Source organism: Eleutherodactylus coqui, chromosome 6, assembly GCF_035609145.1.
Source record: "Eleutherodactylus coqui strain aEleCoq1 chromosome 6, aEleCoq1.hap1, whole genome shotgun sequence".
Classification (NCBI taxonomy): domain Eukaryota; kingdom Metazoa; phylum Chordata; class Amphibia; order Anura; family Eleutherodactylidae; genus Eleutherodactylus; species Eleutherodactylus coqui.
This window is the reverse complement of record NC_089842.1, coordinates 201,872,526-201,888,152: the sequence shown is the minus strand read 5'-3', so window position 1 is coordinate 201,888,152 and position 15,627 is coordinate 201,872,526. Positions and strand designations below refer to the sequence as shown.

The 15,627-nt window shown below is 44.9% G+C and overlaps 1 protein-coding gene across 1 annotated transcript in view; it reads left to right on the top strand.

Moving 5' to 3' along the window:
- Positions 1 to 15,376, top strand: part of VTI1B (vesicle transport through interaction with t-SNAREs 1B) — a 51,663-nt gene extending 36,287 nt beyond the window's left edge. Inside the window, exons 4-6 of the mRNA XM_066608601.1 lie at positions 803 to 976; positions 12,757 to 12,818; positions 14,839 to 15,376. Coding sequence (XP_066464698.1) covers positions 803 to 976; positions 12,757 to 12,818; positions 14,839 to 14,935 — 333 coding nt within the window. The 3' untranslated portion in view covers positions 14,936 to 15,376. The remainder of the gene's footprint in view (positions 1 to 802; positions 977 to 12,756; positions 12,819 to 14,838) is intronic.
- Positions 15,377 to 15,627: the final 251 nt, after the last annotated feature.

Sequence of the window (15,627 nt, the reverse complement as noted above, 5' to 3'; positions counted from 1 at the left end):
CTCATTTTCATGGGCACTATAGGAAAAAAATGTCTTTCAAATGACATATTTACAAAAATATGAAATTTTCTTTTTTCTCCTCTAAATTGAATTAATTTCTGAAAAAAACTGGTGGGGTCAAAATACTCATGACACCCCTCAGTGGATACATTAAGGGTTGTAGTTTTTAAAATGGGGTCATTTGGGGGGGGTATCTATTATTCTGACACTCATGAGCCTTTGCAAACTGGGCTTGGTGCAGGAAAACAGTGTTCCTCAAAATGCTGAAAAGTAATGTTAAATTTGTACGTCCTATAAATGGTTAAAAAAAACACAAGTTTTTCAAGTGTGCATTCAGAATAAAGTAAACAGATGGAAATATATGCCTTATCAAAAATTTGTACAGTATGTTTGGACATATTTGAGATATTACAGTTGAAAATGTGAAAAAATGACAATTTTTTTCAAAATTTTTCCAATATTGGTACTTTTAATAAATATACACAAATTATATCGGTCTCTTTTTACAACCAAAATGAAGTACAACATGTGGCGAAAAAACAATGTCAGAATCACTTGGATATGTAAAGCCTTTACGGAGTTATGCTACGTTGAACGACGCATGTCAGATTTCCAAAATTTGGCTCCGTCCCTAAGGCGCAAACAGGCTTCGTCACTATGGGGTTAAAGCTACTAGAATTTACTTTTGTATGCTTTGACTAAACAATGAAAGTTGTAGAATTTATGCAGATTGATACTCCTGATCTTGGATTATTTTCCTCTTTGCAGTTTATAGTAACTAATTATGGAGCTTCTTCTGCAGGCAGCATTGAATCCACAAAGGTCGCTACTCCTCCAAGGCCATCAGAGTTTGAGCCGGACTACAGATAGTATCGCCAGATCGCACTGTATAGCTGCTGAAACTGATGCCATTGGCCAGAATATTGTGGAAGAGCTCGGAGGACAAAGAGAGCAACTAGAACGAACAAAGGATCGTGTAAGTTAGTGCTACATTCTGGCAGTTGAAGCCGATGCATAATGCAGGAAACCTGGTTGCCTTGCTCAGGTTTTGCTTTCTACCGGTCATTAATTCAGCACCAAAATGGTTCCTCTGCTGTTACTATTGGTTGGGAAGGGAGAGCTTGATATTGAGGGTTGCTGGGGGTGTGGCAGGGGACTGCACCACTCCTTTTCAGAAGTTATAACTTTTATGTACTTTGAACATGCGCAATGTTTCAAGCTTGAGAAAGACCTTTAGGTGAGGTCAAAACGTTGTACATTTTCGATGGAATGGAACCCAGCACTTCAAGCCAGTCTTGTACTCCCACCGCTATATAAAGGGAATACATTCAGATACTACCACTTCTTAAAGGTCCTCCCAGACTGTATCTCCTCTCACTCAGCTTTATCTAGATAGGTGGAGCACCTCCAAAAATTGATAGTTATGTTGCTGAATGCACTAAAATGTAATTAAATTCCTCCCGTCCAGTCATTATATCAAGATGGACTTGCAACTATACCACAGGGCATACATTAGTTCAGTAAAGGGTTGCAGGATGTAACATAACTTAGTAACCTAGTTCGTTAGGCCGAATGAAGACAATGTCCATCTAGTCCAGCCTTCTATCCTCCTGTGTTGATCCAGAGGAAGGCAAAAACCCCAAGAGCAGAAGCCAACTAGCCCTTTTGGGGAAAAAATTTCTTCCCGACTCCCTAATGGCAATCAGACTATTCCCTGGATCAACCCCTAATAGTTCCAACCTGCCTGTAAACCCGGATTAAGAATTAATATAAGATTTATAACCTATAATATCTTTCCTCTCCAGAAAGACATCAAGTCCCCTTTTAAACTCCTCTATTGATTTTGCCATCACCACTTCCTCCGGCAGAGAGTTCCACAGTCTAACTGCTCTTACAGTAAAGAATCCCTTTCTATGTTGGTGATGAAACCTGCTTTCCTCTAAACGTAGCGGATGCCCTCTTGTTACCGTCGTAGTCCTGGGTATAAACAGATCATGGGAGAGATCCTTGTATTGTCCCCTCATATATTTATACATAGTTATTTGATCACCCCTTAGCCTTCTTTTTTCTAGAGTAAATAATCCCAATTTGGATAGCCTCTCTGGGTATTCCAGTCCCGTCATTCCATGTATCAGTTTAGTTGCTCTACTTTGAACCCCCTCCAGTACTGTAACATCTTTCCTGAGCATCGGTGACCAGAACTGTGGTATTCCATGTGGGGCCTGACTAGTGCCTTGTATAATGGAAGGGTAATGTTCTCATCCCTCGCCCCTATACCTCTTTTAATACACCCCAAGACTTTTTTTGCCTTTGCAGCAGCTGACTGGCATTGGTTACTCCAGTTTAGTCTGCTATCCACTAGTACCCCCAGGTCCTTTTCCATATCACTTTTCCCTAACAGTACCCCATTAAGTGTATATTGGTGATATCCGTTTTTGCTGCCCATGTGCATAATCTTACATTTTTCAATATTGAACTTCATTTGCCATTTTTCTGCCCAAGCCCCCAGCTTATCTAGGTCCGTTTGTAGCTGCACATTGTATAATTTTCTGTCCTCTTCAAATATTGATATTTTGCTGTGCAGACCCTCTATCAGGTAGTTGATAAATATATTGAACAGAATGGGGCCTAATACTGAACCCTGTGGTACCCCACTAGTGACTGTGGTCCAATCAGAGTACGAACCATTTATTACCACCCTCTGCTTTCTATCATTGAGCCAATTCTTTACCCAATTACACACGTTTTCACCCAATCCGAGCTGTCTCATTTTGTATATTAGCCTATTATGTGGCACGGTGTCAAAGGCTTTAGAGAAGTCCAGATATACGAGATCAATAGATTCTCCCAGGTCCAGCTTAGAGCTTACATCATTGTAGAAACTGATCAGATTAGTCTGACATGAGCGACCCTTCATGAATCCATGCTGGTGAGGAGTTATTCCCTTGTTCTCCTTGAGGTACTCATCGATGACGTCTCTCAGAATCCCCTCAAAGTTTTCCCGTTGTGGAAGTGAGACTTACTGGCCTGTAGTTACCAGGCTCACTTTTGCTCCCCTTTTTGTAAATTGGAACCACGTTGGCAGTGCGCCAATCCAATGGTACAACCCCGGTCTTGATAGTGTCTAGAAATATTATATATAGCGGCCTAGCTATCTTGTCACTTAGTTCCCTTAGTATCCTTGGGTGTATTCCATCTGGGCCTTGTGATTTGTCAATTTTTAGTCTTTAATCGCTTCCGCTCTTCCTCTTGTGTTAGGTATGACATTATTTTGTGAGGGGTTCATTTTATTCCCCTGCATCCCGTGTGGCATTTCCTTTTCGTTTGTGAATACACTTGAAAAGAAACTGTTTAATAGATTTGCCTTCCCTCCATCATCTTCAATGATTTCTCCTGCATTTATTTGTTAAAGGGCCAGTGCTCTCCCTGCAAATCCTTTTGCTGTGAATATAGTTGAAAAGTAGTTCCGGGTTGTTTTTGCTCTCTTTGGCAATCAGTCTTTCTGCCTCCTCCTTGGCAATTTTGATCCTATCTTTGCATATTTAGGTTTTTTTTCCCTGTACGATTTTAGCGCTTCTTCACTGCCTTCCTGCTTTAATAGTTTGAACGCTTTCTTTTTTTTGTTTGTTGCCCCTCTTACAGTCTTGTCGAGCCACATTGGTTTCCTTTGGATGTGGATATAGCTGACCAATAGTTGTTTCTCCTCTTGCTCTGCAGGGGCAGATCTCTACTGCCGCCTGTGGTAGTGACCAGAGTTGTATATATTTGACGTTAGGTCTTGGTGTTCTTGACCAAAAATTAGAGATGAGCGAGCATCAAAATTCTCAGGTGCTGGTTGCTCGAGTCAAACTTTTCGTAATGCTCGAGAGCTCGTTTCGAGTAACGAATGCCATTATAGTCAATGGGGGACTCGAGCATTTTTCAAGCTGACCGATAATCCGCATAGGGGATAATTTGTGAAACATCGGAAAACCTCAGAAAGTCATGGAAACACCACAGAAATGGATCGGGAACGGCAGGGGCAGCATGTATGGCTGCATCTGAGGCTCCCAGGTCGCACTATGAAGCCAAATTGGGGGCAAGAGCCTGGCGGTCACCCGCCCTAACAATTTACTTAGGACAGACCATCAGTAGCAAGGCACATGCGCTGGCACAATTTAGCTAAGCACCACACTAGCTGCAACCAAGTGCCTTTTCTCCTGTGTTACATGCAGGCATTGCTGTCCAATCATCCGCACGAGCTTGCGTCCACAGCGTACTTAAATTTTTCCCTGCGCAGCATTCAGCTGCTACATGCTCTCTTGATAGCCACACTACCCTCATGTCTATTTGTAAGTGCGTCTTGGATGAGGGGGAACTGGAGACACACACTGCAGAGGGTTGGCAGTGCCTAGCAGCGACCCTCCTTGAAAGTGGGGGCGATAGCCCACAATGCTGATGAGAATTGATGATAAATTGACATACGATCATAATTCCAATCCCGTGCAACCTCCGTCACAAAATTGTCAGGAGCCACAAACGTGGGCCTAAAGGGGACTCAGATGGCAGTACTTTTACACATCTCCACAATGGTTTGAAGCAGGAGGTGTCGCAAAAGTAGCCACCACAGGTATACAGTGACCCTGTGAAAGTCTCAAAATCCGTTACATTTCCTGTGAATGCTCCAATCCAGTATCTCGGATTACTGTGGTAATTTGTAGCACGGGAGATAATACATGACGACCAGTGCAGATCCCCAGACCCCTAGCAGGAGGAGGAGGTGGCATAATAAGCCTGAGAAACCTTGACCAAGGTAGGACCAGCATTACTCTGTGTGGGAAGCACGTGAGCGGGCCCAGGGTCAGGCTCGGTCCCAGCCTCCACCTTGTGTGACCCAAGGTGCCATGAGTTACATACCTATGGGAAATCCATGTGTCCCCACACACTTAATTCTGTGTAGGTGTCAGATAGCAGAACACCGCAATGGGGGAAGCCTTCTGCACCCTATCCAAGTCATTCAGTGTATTTGTGCCAGATAGGTAAAACACCGCAATGCGAAGTCCCTCTGCCTTCTTTCCTAGTCATTCAGTGCATTTGTGTCAGACAGGTAAAACACCGCAATGGGAAGTCTTTGTGGACCCACAGCATAGGCGAGCCCATGAAACTCAAAGACAGTATTGCACATGAAGAAATCAGAGTACCCACACATGGCAGAGTTTCACTCCGCCCAGGACCTCGGCCCACACTTCTGCCCTAGTCATTCAGTGTATTTGTGCCAGATAGGTAAAACACTGCAATGGGAGGTCTTTGTGCACCCACAGTATAGGCAAACCTCTCAAACCTTTCAGTAGCAAGAGTATAGGCAGACCCCAGTAACCTTTCTCTAGCAAGAGTATAGGCGAACCCCTCAAACCTTTCAGTAGCAAAAGTGTAGGCGGACCCCAGTAACATTTCTGTACCAAGAGTATAGGCGAAGCCTGGAAAAATTAGTTTTCTAACAGTATAGGCGAGGGCCTGAAAAATTGGTGTACCAAGAGTATAAGTGTACCTGTGAAAAATTGCTGAACCCCATGGGTAGGTGAAACCCATAAACATTTTTTTAAAGATACAACTCATTGTTGCTTAATTTGTAACAGAGCCTGGAGGCAGCCCTCTGAAAAAAATTGGTTTAAGTTAAACTTTTAAAACTTTTAAACCGAGCCTTTTGGGCCGCAGAAAAATTGCCAGTTCAGCATGATGATATGCTGTTTTAGGAGGAGGAGGCGTAGAATTCAAGCGGAATGGACAAAGCTAATTCTCCCCTTGTTTGGAGTGATAGAAGATGCATTTTTCTCCTGTTGCAGCAAAAAGAATCTTTAGGATTCGCTGCTTTCCACCTGTGGAGAAGAGAAGTCTGGGGAAATCCAGCCTTTGTTCATCTTTATGAGGGTAAGCATGTCGACGCTGTCAGTTGACAGGCGGGTATGCTTATCCGTGACGATTTCCCCCCCCCCCCCCCTCCTACCCAGCAGCACTAAACACCCTCTCTGACAAGACGTTAGCGGCAGGGCAGGCCAGCACCTCCAGGGCGTACAGCGCATGCTCGTGCCACGTGTCCAGCTTTGACACCCAATAGTTGTATGAAGCCAAGGCATCACAGAGGACAGTGGTACTGTCGGCTATGTACTCCCTCACCATCTTTTTACAGTGCTCCCTCTGACTCAGTCTTGACTGGGGAGTGGTGACACAGTCTTGCTGGGAAGCCATAAAACTGGCAAAGGCCTTGGAAAGTGTTCCCCTGCCTGCGCGGGACATGCTGCCTGATCCCCACGCCTCCCCTGCTAGTTGGCCCTCTGAACTGCGTCTTCTACCGCTAGCGCTGTCAGATGGGAACTCTAGCATCACTTTTTCCACCAGGCCCCTGTGGTATTGCATTACTCTCCTACCCCTTTCCTCTTCGGGAATGAGAGTGGAAAGCTTCTCCCTATACCGTGGGTCGAGAAGGGTTTACACCTTGTAATCCTGGTTGGCAAGCATGCATCTAACGTGTGGGTCATGGGAAAGGCAGCCTAACATGAAGTCAGCCATGTGTTCAGAGTCCCAGTACGCAACACATCGCTGTCTTAACTAAGAGGATGCTCCTCGTCCTCTTCAGCCCATACACGCTGAACAGATGAGAGGCAAGCAGCATGGGTACCAGTGTGGCCAGCAGTCTCTTCCCCCTCCTCTCCCTCCCCCGCCTCCTCCAAAATGAGCTGAGAGTAGACGTGAGGATGGTCTTGCTATCAAGCGACATACTGCCATCATACGGTCTCTTCATATAACCGCAAAGCGTCGGCCTTTATGCTTAGCAGCGAAGTTCTCAGCAGGCAAAGCAGCGGAATGGTAACGCTTTCTGAGGACCTGGCAGATTTCTGCCATCCATGGTCACTCCTCTGTAAAGAACTGCGGAGGCTGACTACCACTCTGCCGCCTATGTTGCAGCTGGTATTCCACAATTGCTCTACACTGCTCGTACAGCCTGGCCAACATGTGCAGCATAGAATTCCAGCCCGTGGGCACGTCGCACAGCAGTCGGTGCTCTGACAGCTGAAACCGACATTGCAGTGTCCTGAGGGTGGACGCATCCGTGGTGGACTTGCAGAAATGTGCACACACGCGGGGCACCTTGCCGAGCAGGTCAGGCAAGTGGGGGTAGTTTTTCAGAAACCGCTGAACTACCAGATTGAAGACGTGGGCCAGGCATGACACGTTTGAGGCTGCAGAGCCGCCACCAGGTTACGGCCGTTGTCACACACGACCATGCCCGGTTGGAGGCTCAGCCGCGAAAGCCAGAGGTCGGTCTGCTCTGTCAGACCCTGCAACAGTTCGGGGGCCGTGTGCCTCTTGTCACCGTGGATGTGAGGGTGGGGGTGCAGGCCCGGAAGCGCTCGTGCCTGCGCCCTGGGAGGGGGATTGGATCTGTGTGCCAGTTTGTGGCACAGGGGAAGAGGAAGTGGTGTGACCCGGAGGCAGTGAATGGCCTTCGTCCCACCTTGTGGGGTGCTTGGCCATCACATGCCTGCGCTGGTAGTGGTGGCTCCCCGGCTGATCTTGTTGCGGCACAAGTTGCACACCACTGTTTGTCGGTCATCCGCGGTCTCACTAAAAAACATCCACACCTTATGAACATCTAGTCCTCTGAATGGAGGCTTGCCGTGAGGGGGTGCTGTGGGAAATAGTTGGGGGATTTTTGGCTCTGGGCCTGCCTCTCCCCCTGGCCACCCCACTGCCTCTTCCAACCTGTCCTGCTGCTTCACTTGCCTCCCCCTCTGAAGCCCTGTCTTCAGTATATAAGCTTTCAAATCAGGAAGTTAAAGGGGTTGTCCCGAGAAAGCAAGTGGGGTAAGCACTTCTGTATGGCCATATTAATGCACTTTGTAATATACATCGTGCATTAAATATGAGCCATACAGAAGTTATTCACTTACCTGCTCCGTTGCTGGCGTCCCCGTCTCCATGGTGCCATCTAATCTCCCGATTAGACGCGCTTGCGCAGAAGGGTCTTCTCCCCTCTCTTGGGTCTCAGCACGAGCGGCGTTCTGGCTCCGCCCCCTTCTACGCGTCATCGCGTAGCTCAGCCCCGTCACGTGTGCCGATTCCAGCCAATCAGGAGGCTAGAATCGGCAGTGGACCGCACAGAGCCCACGGTGCACCATGGGAGAAGACCCGCGGTGCATCGTGGGTGAAGATCCCGGCGGCCATCTTTGTAAGGTAAGTAAGAAGTCGCCGCAGAGCGGGGATTCGGGTAAGTACTAAACTTTTTTTTTTTTTTTTTTAACCCATCCCGTGTGTTTATCTCGCGCCGAACGGGGGGCCTATTGAAAAAAAAAAAAGCCGTTTCGGCGCGGGACAACCCCTCTAAGTAATTTAGGATATAGTTATATTATTTTGTGTGCTGATAGGTCATTCTCAGAAGGAGGTATTTGTGAGGCAGCTGTGAGATCATTCACCCAGGAGAAGCTTCCCTTGAGCATGCTCTATTCATTCTTGACTGGTGGTCCGAAGGAAATACTTCCTGTGTTTCTCTCCAGCCATTTCCTGTCCCTCTATACAAAGACATTCCTAGAAAAGTAGTTCTCTTCTAGTTAGAACCAGTTTGACCAGTTTATGGACACAAAGCACTGCTCCTTCAATTCTTGTGGGGGTGGGGGGCGCAATGTTCCCTTCCCCCAGGGGACTAGATTAGAGACACAATATAGCATCTTCACAGTTGATAAAAATACAGAAATTACAGACAAGATGGCGAACCTCTCAGCCTTCTACCACAATTCCCTCCTTTGTTGTGGGTATTTTCATTCTCCTGGATAGTCTTTTCCTTCCTATTTGTGTTCTCGGGTCTTTCCCTACCGCCTACAGGGGACCCTAGCTGTTACCTACGCCATGGGGACGACTCCCGCAAGGAAGCCACCCCAAGCCACCGCCCTTTCCCTGCCTCCTACCTTATCCCTTCCTATGGCTAGGTGATATGCAGGATAAGGAAAATACCTCACAACACGTTACATTTTGCCAATGGTATTATAGGTAGATGGCTTCTAAAAGATTGATCTTTTTCACGTTTTCTGCATAAGCCACCTTGTTCATAGTTTAGATGACATAACATGTCTATTGTGATCCGCTTACCAAGGTGTGATTTCAGGTTATATTGTTTGTTACGTATTAACATTTGTCTGATTTACACAATATGGCTGAATCATTGGTAGACTTACTGCTACCTTATTGTATTTGTTGACATTTGCCGATCTCTGACACATTACATATGAAACAGTAATAACCCTCTTCACAGGATGTATGTCTTCTGTTACTCTTCTTAGGAAGACAAGAAATGACAGCCCAATGACCGCAAAGATCCTACATATAAACAAAGAATATGGGCCACATTTGTCTCCTCCCTTGATAATCTTTATTCAATGTCTGACATGAACCCAAATTAGCTTTTCTTCAAGTTTCTCTGAGGTTGTAGTGGTTAACAGCACTTGAAAGGGTTCTTTGTATCTTGATTCCAAGCTCTTCCTTGCGTCTTTTTAGGACAACCCAACCACCGGAAAGCAAGCTATGCGACTTGATCTGGAAACAAGGAGAATACACATTTATGAGTGACAGTTGATATAACTCCTGATGTAAGGCACTCACGTGGGAGGTGAGGCCCTCCTTTTTGGCATAAGCCTATTATAGGAGCCCTACCAAACACCTTCAAAGGGACTCAACTTAGTCTTACAATTAGGCATGGTTGTAACCAAGTAGATGACTAATAAAATGTTTTACCTCTATTATTTACTATGACTTCTGGCATATCAAATATACAAAATTACTTTCGTAAAACAATTTCTTTAGTCATTTTTAATTTTATTTGATTTCTCAAGCCATACCTCCAACTTACATGAAAAGAGGTCTATGCAAATCAACAACTCCAAACACCTACCTTTGGTAGATGTATGCTATCATCCTGCAGTCACTGAAACAGATAGTCTGGCTCGCACCGAGAAGATACCTTGACCAATTGGCCTGGGTTGTAATGGATGCATATCATGCATCCCTGTACAAACCATATCGCAGCAGTGTTGAACCCTGGGGTAAGCCAAGCAGAAGACACTATACCACACATTACCTCCTTGGATGAATGGGTTAGCTCAGGGATCAGGTGTGACATCATGGAGTACAGTGTGCAGAGAGGCACAGGCATTTACCTTTCTGCCAGACCCCAGTAACGTTCTGTTTGCTTTTTCAACTCCTCCTTTTTCTTCCTTTTGAGGCCTGTTCCCGCAAGTCAAGCAACAGAGAAATATCTACACCTGTTTTAGGTGCAAGCAGGTTACGAGCCATTACCTCATTCAAGGGAAGTCAGGCTGCTGCGGTGCCTGCTCTCTGGTTCCTTCCAGCCTCAGTAGTTGTCTCTTTGACATAAGCTTGAACTTTGATAAGTCACCTTTGTGGAAAGAGCTAAAACTTAGTAGAACAAAGACACTGCTTCTGCATTCTGGATTGCCTTACTCAAGGACCCCATGAAACTTCCACTGTGCCACATAGGATGTGAAATCGTGTACGATTCCAAATATGTACCTTAAGTCGGTGCAGACACAAACAGTCTTACCTGCAGCCAGCTTACATATTTCAGTAAGCGCCATCACCTCTATTTCCTGTTTTTTGTATAATTAGCTTTTTCTGTTGGTTACCATTGCATAGCCTTTTTTTTCTTGTCCATTTCCACGATATTTGGAACAATCTATGGAAAAAACCAATTTAGGACCAGCCACTGTATATATACGGCGGCTGGTCCTGGGCTTAGAGGACCACCGATAGTAAAAATACGGCGGTGCTCTAAGCCTTCTGCCTCTGCAATCAGTCAGAGGCAGGAACAGGTTATCAGCTGTCACTAACCCTTTTAACCCCTTTTAACCCTTCCTGCCTTCTGCTTCCCCGATATCCAGTGCTCAATGAGCACTGTATGGGGGAACTGAAAGTAACATTTACTTTCAGTACGGGAGCCTCGGGGGGGGGGGGGGCGGGCATGTGACCTCCCGGGATTCCCTGCTATGCAGAGCTGGAGGGTCAGATTTAGACCCTGGCAGCTCTGCAGGTGACTAAAGTCACTAGAGGGGTTGCTTTCCCCTATAATTAGGGCTCCTATGGACGCCCCAACTATAGTGGGAAAGTGTCAAATAAAGTAAAAAAAAAAAAAAAAGGGAATGTCCCCCAGAGGTCTTACATAACGTCATGGGGGACATAGATAGTAAAAAACACAATTACATACATCAGTAAGACAAAATAACACAATAAAACAACAATACATACAAAAGAAAGAGAATAACACAAAGCGGACGCCAACAAAAACCGTCGCCGTATGCGCCCTGTAAACCAAAACCATACATACTATATATCAAAACGTCCAAAACAAATAGAGGAACCCATTCCCATACTTTATTTTAGTGTAAATATAAAAATAATTTTAAAAAAACTATAAATGTTAAAAAAATATTTTTTTTTAGCATTTTACCCCCAATAAAACTAAAAAACCAAAAAAAAAGTCAGTGAAAAAGATATTAAGAAAATAGTCCTATATGTCACGGAAAAAAAAACCCAACAAAAATAATTTTGGTAGCTAAAGGAAACAAAATGGAGCAGTAAAACCGCCTCATGGGTAAAATCCCTAAAAAGTGTCTGGTCCTTAAGGTACAAAACAACCTGGTCCTTAAGGGGTTAAGGGGTTAATCCAAACATTGATTCTTGCTTGACAACCGAACCTTATGTTGTCTGGACATTTGGTCTGCTGCTGATTTCCTTTAGGACTCCCTCACACAGGCGTTTGCAGAAACACAGCTTTTTTTAATGCTGCGTTTACTGCAGATTCAGCCTGGTTTCAGCAGCGCTGGCATGCGTTATGCCAGCGTTTTGGCTACGTTTTCAGCGCGGCTGAAAACGCTCCACGGCTGCTGATTATTGATTTTTAATTTCTTTTTTCACCTAGCAGGTGAAGCCACTGCCCTAAGCGCCACTGTCGGTACCTTGCGAAACCAGCAGATTGTTGTGATTGGCTGAGTGACAGCTGGCTGAGCCAATCGGAGCCAGTGCTGGATGCGCACAATCTCAGCCAATCGGTGCAATCTCTCGCTGGAGGCGGGGATTTAGAATCTCTGTTACTAGCGAAAGTTCCTCTGAAGGCTGAGAAGTCCCAAGAGCGCCACCGAAGACAGCAACATCACCTGCAAGGTGAGTATGTTTTTTTTTTGACTCAGGCAGTGTAGCTAGGGTGTTTAGTGCTGCCAAAAGCGCAGTACCAAGTTGTGCCACGTTTTCGGCAGCGCTGAAACCGCTGCCCATTCATTTCAATGTACAACACAGGGCTGAAAAGGGCCAAAAATAGAACATGCAACGCTGTCAAAGCGCACAGTTGAAGAAGCTGCGTTTTCAGCCTTGTGTGAGCAGCCCCATTGAAATGAATGGGAGCGTTGTATAGCATGGAGCGCTGCGCTGAAAAAGCAGCGCTAAACGCTGTATAAAAACACCTGTGTGAGGGTGGCCTTAGGCTTCTGGGAAAGGCTGAAGAAATGACTACTGTGACTTCTAGTATAGTAAAGTGGACTGCTGTGTCTTCTGGCGCAGTTGGTGGTGGTGGGGGACTGTTACATTAGAAGAACTGTCCTACAACTGCCTTAATTTCCACTCGTTTTGCTGAATCTCCACCTGCAGTGTCTGTCTTGATGCCTAAGGATTTGTAGTTCTGTTTTGGTTGTTAACAGGTACTTTCACTTTTCCTTGCAGTTGATAAGCACAGGTGAAAACTTGAGCAAGAGTAGAAAGATTTTGGCCGCCATGTCTCGGAAGTAAGTTCTCACTAGTGATTTCTATGGACTATAGTTACACATTTTGTTTTGTTTGTCATATTTTAGGTTAAAGGATATCTGACCGCATCAGAAGTTTTATGAACTTTTTCATTGGCTGGAGTTTGTGTGCGGATACCCTCACCAGTTGCTAGAATAAAGGCAGTACAGGGCCTCTACTGGGCTACTTGGGGCTTTGGCTCTGGTTTGCAATTTTCAACTCTCATATACAGACTAGAGAAAGTCCAGCATACACATACTGCTTTGCAGGAACAAGCGGAAATGCTGAAGGGGCACATAACTTGGATGAACACTTTTGCCCCTTTGTGGCATTATGGCACCTGAACCCCCTCAATCAAAACTTTTGATGTGTTTTTTAATAAAATTGACATCTATTACAGGGTTATTCTGATCTCCCAGTTTCTTCATATTTTGCTGTTGACGCTCTGCTCCTGGTTACCTGCTCTGACAGATTTGAGGACAGAGCTTGCCTCTGTGCCCTCCTGATGCTACAGTAACAGAAGCTTCAGACAGTGTCCTTGTGCCTTTACGATCTCTTGTCCATTACAAGAGCGCTCTATCTCAAGTGGCATGTTCAGAGATTTTCGCACCTGAAAAACCCACTATGATATCTGCGGCAGAATTCCAAGCGTGACCGTTTCGGCAGGAGGTCTGCATGTCAATATAGCCCCATTCAATGTGGCAAATCTGCTTGCAGCCACCTACTGTGTGGATTTCAAATTGGCCTAGACATAGATTCTCCGTGAAAATAATGGAACATGGAAACACATGGATGTCTGCGCAGAATCCCCATAAACATTCTGTCTAGTGAATGGGGCATGAGGCTCCAGTTGGAACTCTTGGCTTCAAAATGGTAAACACAGTGTTCTTATGCGTCTTCAAGTTATCCCGTTCACTTTCTCGTACTTCACCATAGCAAATACATTGTGACAACACCGGTAAGGTCTCCCAAATAGAGCTAAATAGGCTCAAACGCTGATGTGCATTTGCAGGAGCCATCTCATTCGGCACTATGCAGTTGCTGGGAGGTAGCCAGGAATACTCTGCCAAGAACCCGACCAGGCTAATAGAAATCTCCAGTGCAAGCAGGACCACCGCTGCAAGACCACAAAGGGGGTTGTACAGAAGGATGCAGAGAAGAATATTAGATCAGCAGTGCAATATAAAATTATAAAGCCAAATACAGAATTTAAAGTGGTTTTCCAAGGAGAATACTACTGATGACCTATCCTTATGATTGTAATGCAGACTTCCACATAGCTGGAGCTAGACATCAAAGGGAGTCACAATTGCTGAGCCGTTTATATAAGGCTCTGCTCACATTGTGTTATAGGCACCAGTTAGGACACCATGTCAACTGCTCTGTGAATAGACCTCAATGGCATCTATTAGATTCTCTATGAAATATGCTACTAAAAAAAATGAAGAGCTCAATTAAGCCTCACAGGGTAACCACAAGTTGCGTGTATTCAGGGATGTCAGTCTATCCAGTTAGGAAGCAGAAGTGATTGTGAATCCATTGCACTTGCTTTGGTGCAAATGAAAATGCAACAGCCAAACCACCCCTAAAACGGTAATACAGGTGGGGCCACAGATTATTACTCTCTCCTTCTCCTTCCTGACCAGTTCTTCTCTCACTTTATGTTTTTGCTAATATCCTTGTCAGTATTAGTAACATAAGGCGGTACCTGCAGCCTAATCAGCTTGAACCGGTACTCCTGCTGCTCCAGGATGGCACATGCATGTGTGTCATCTCAAGTAGGTTTGCTGTGTCTGATGCACAGTCTCCAGAGCATGGCAGAGGTATCAGGACACCATCTGTTACACGAGGAGAACTAGACAGGGCAGTAGGAGGGCATTAGGACTGAAAGACCAGGAGGAGCGCTGCCAGAGCCTATTGTCTGCTTTGTTCGAGATAATGACTTTGGATTATTTTGCAATATTGCATTATCTTTTTCTGTGATGTAATATATTATCACCTCTTTTTTTCGTTTCTTTGTAGAATCGTGACAAACAAACTCCTCCTATCCATCATCATTGTGCTTGAAATCGCCATTCTAGGTGGCGTTGTCTACTTCAAGTTTTTCCGTAGAACATGAGCTGTCTTTGCTCCTGAAAAGGATCTAGTGGCGGACTACTGTTCAGCTGGGAAATAGGAATAAGCCCATTTGTGGGTAATACTGTAAATATGTACAGAACATGGGAAACATTGCACTTCTCTCTGGGATTCTTGGATCAGTGTTGTAGATAACAAGACCTTTTGCTACATAATCAATTCCTTGATTGTTACAAATTCTGCAAAGTACCTCCAGAGTAGAGGTAAACTTAATGACAAACAGGAGACTTCATGACGTGTCACATAGTAATGGCAAGACATTCAATTAAACGGTTATGTCTTACATTATACACTTATTATAGTGATCTTCATTCTTTCTTTTCCTTCTTGTTCACAACTAATATATTCTAAGGTAATTAAATACAGTTGTTATATTCTATTGTTATTTATGCATCTAAAAGTCTATTAAAGAAATGAAACCTCATGGTGGTTGCATGGACATGATCTTAACACATAACTTGGACTCCTTTCTTCTACCTTGTTTGATTGCAGTGGGTTATATAGCAGTAATGCCAATCAATTCAGCCATTACTAAAGTTTTCTTGCAAAATGATATTTATGTGGCTTAGGCCTCATGTCCACTAGCAAAATTGAATTACGGATCCCGCTGCGGAATCCGCATTCAATCTTGCCCATAGGGAATCATTGGCCATCCACGGTCAATGAAATATTGCG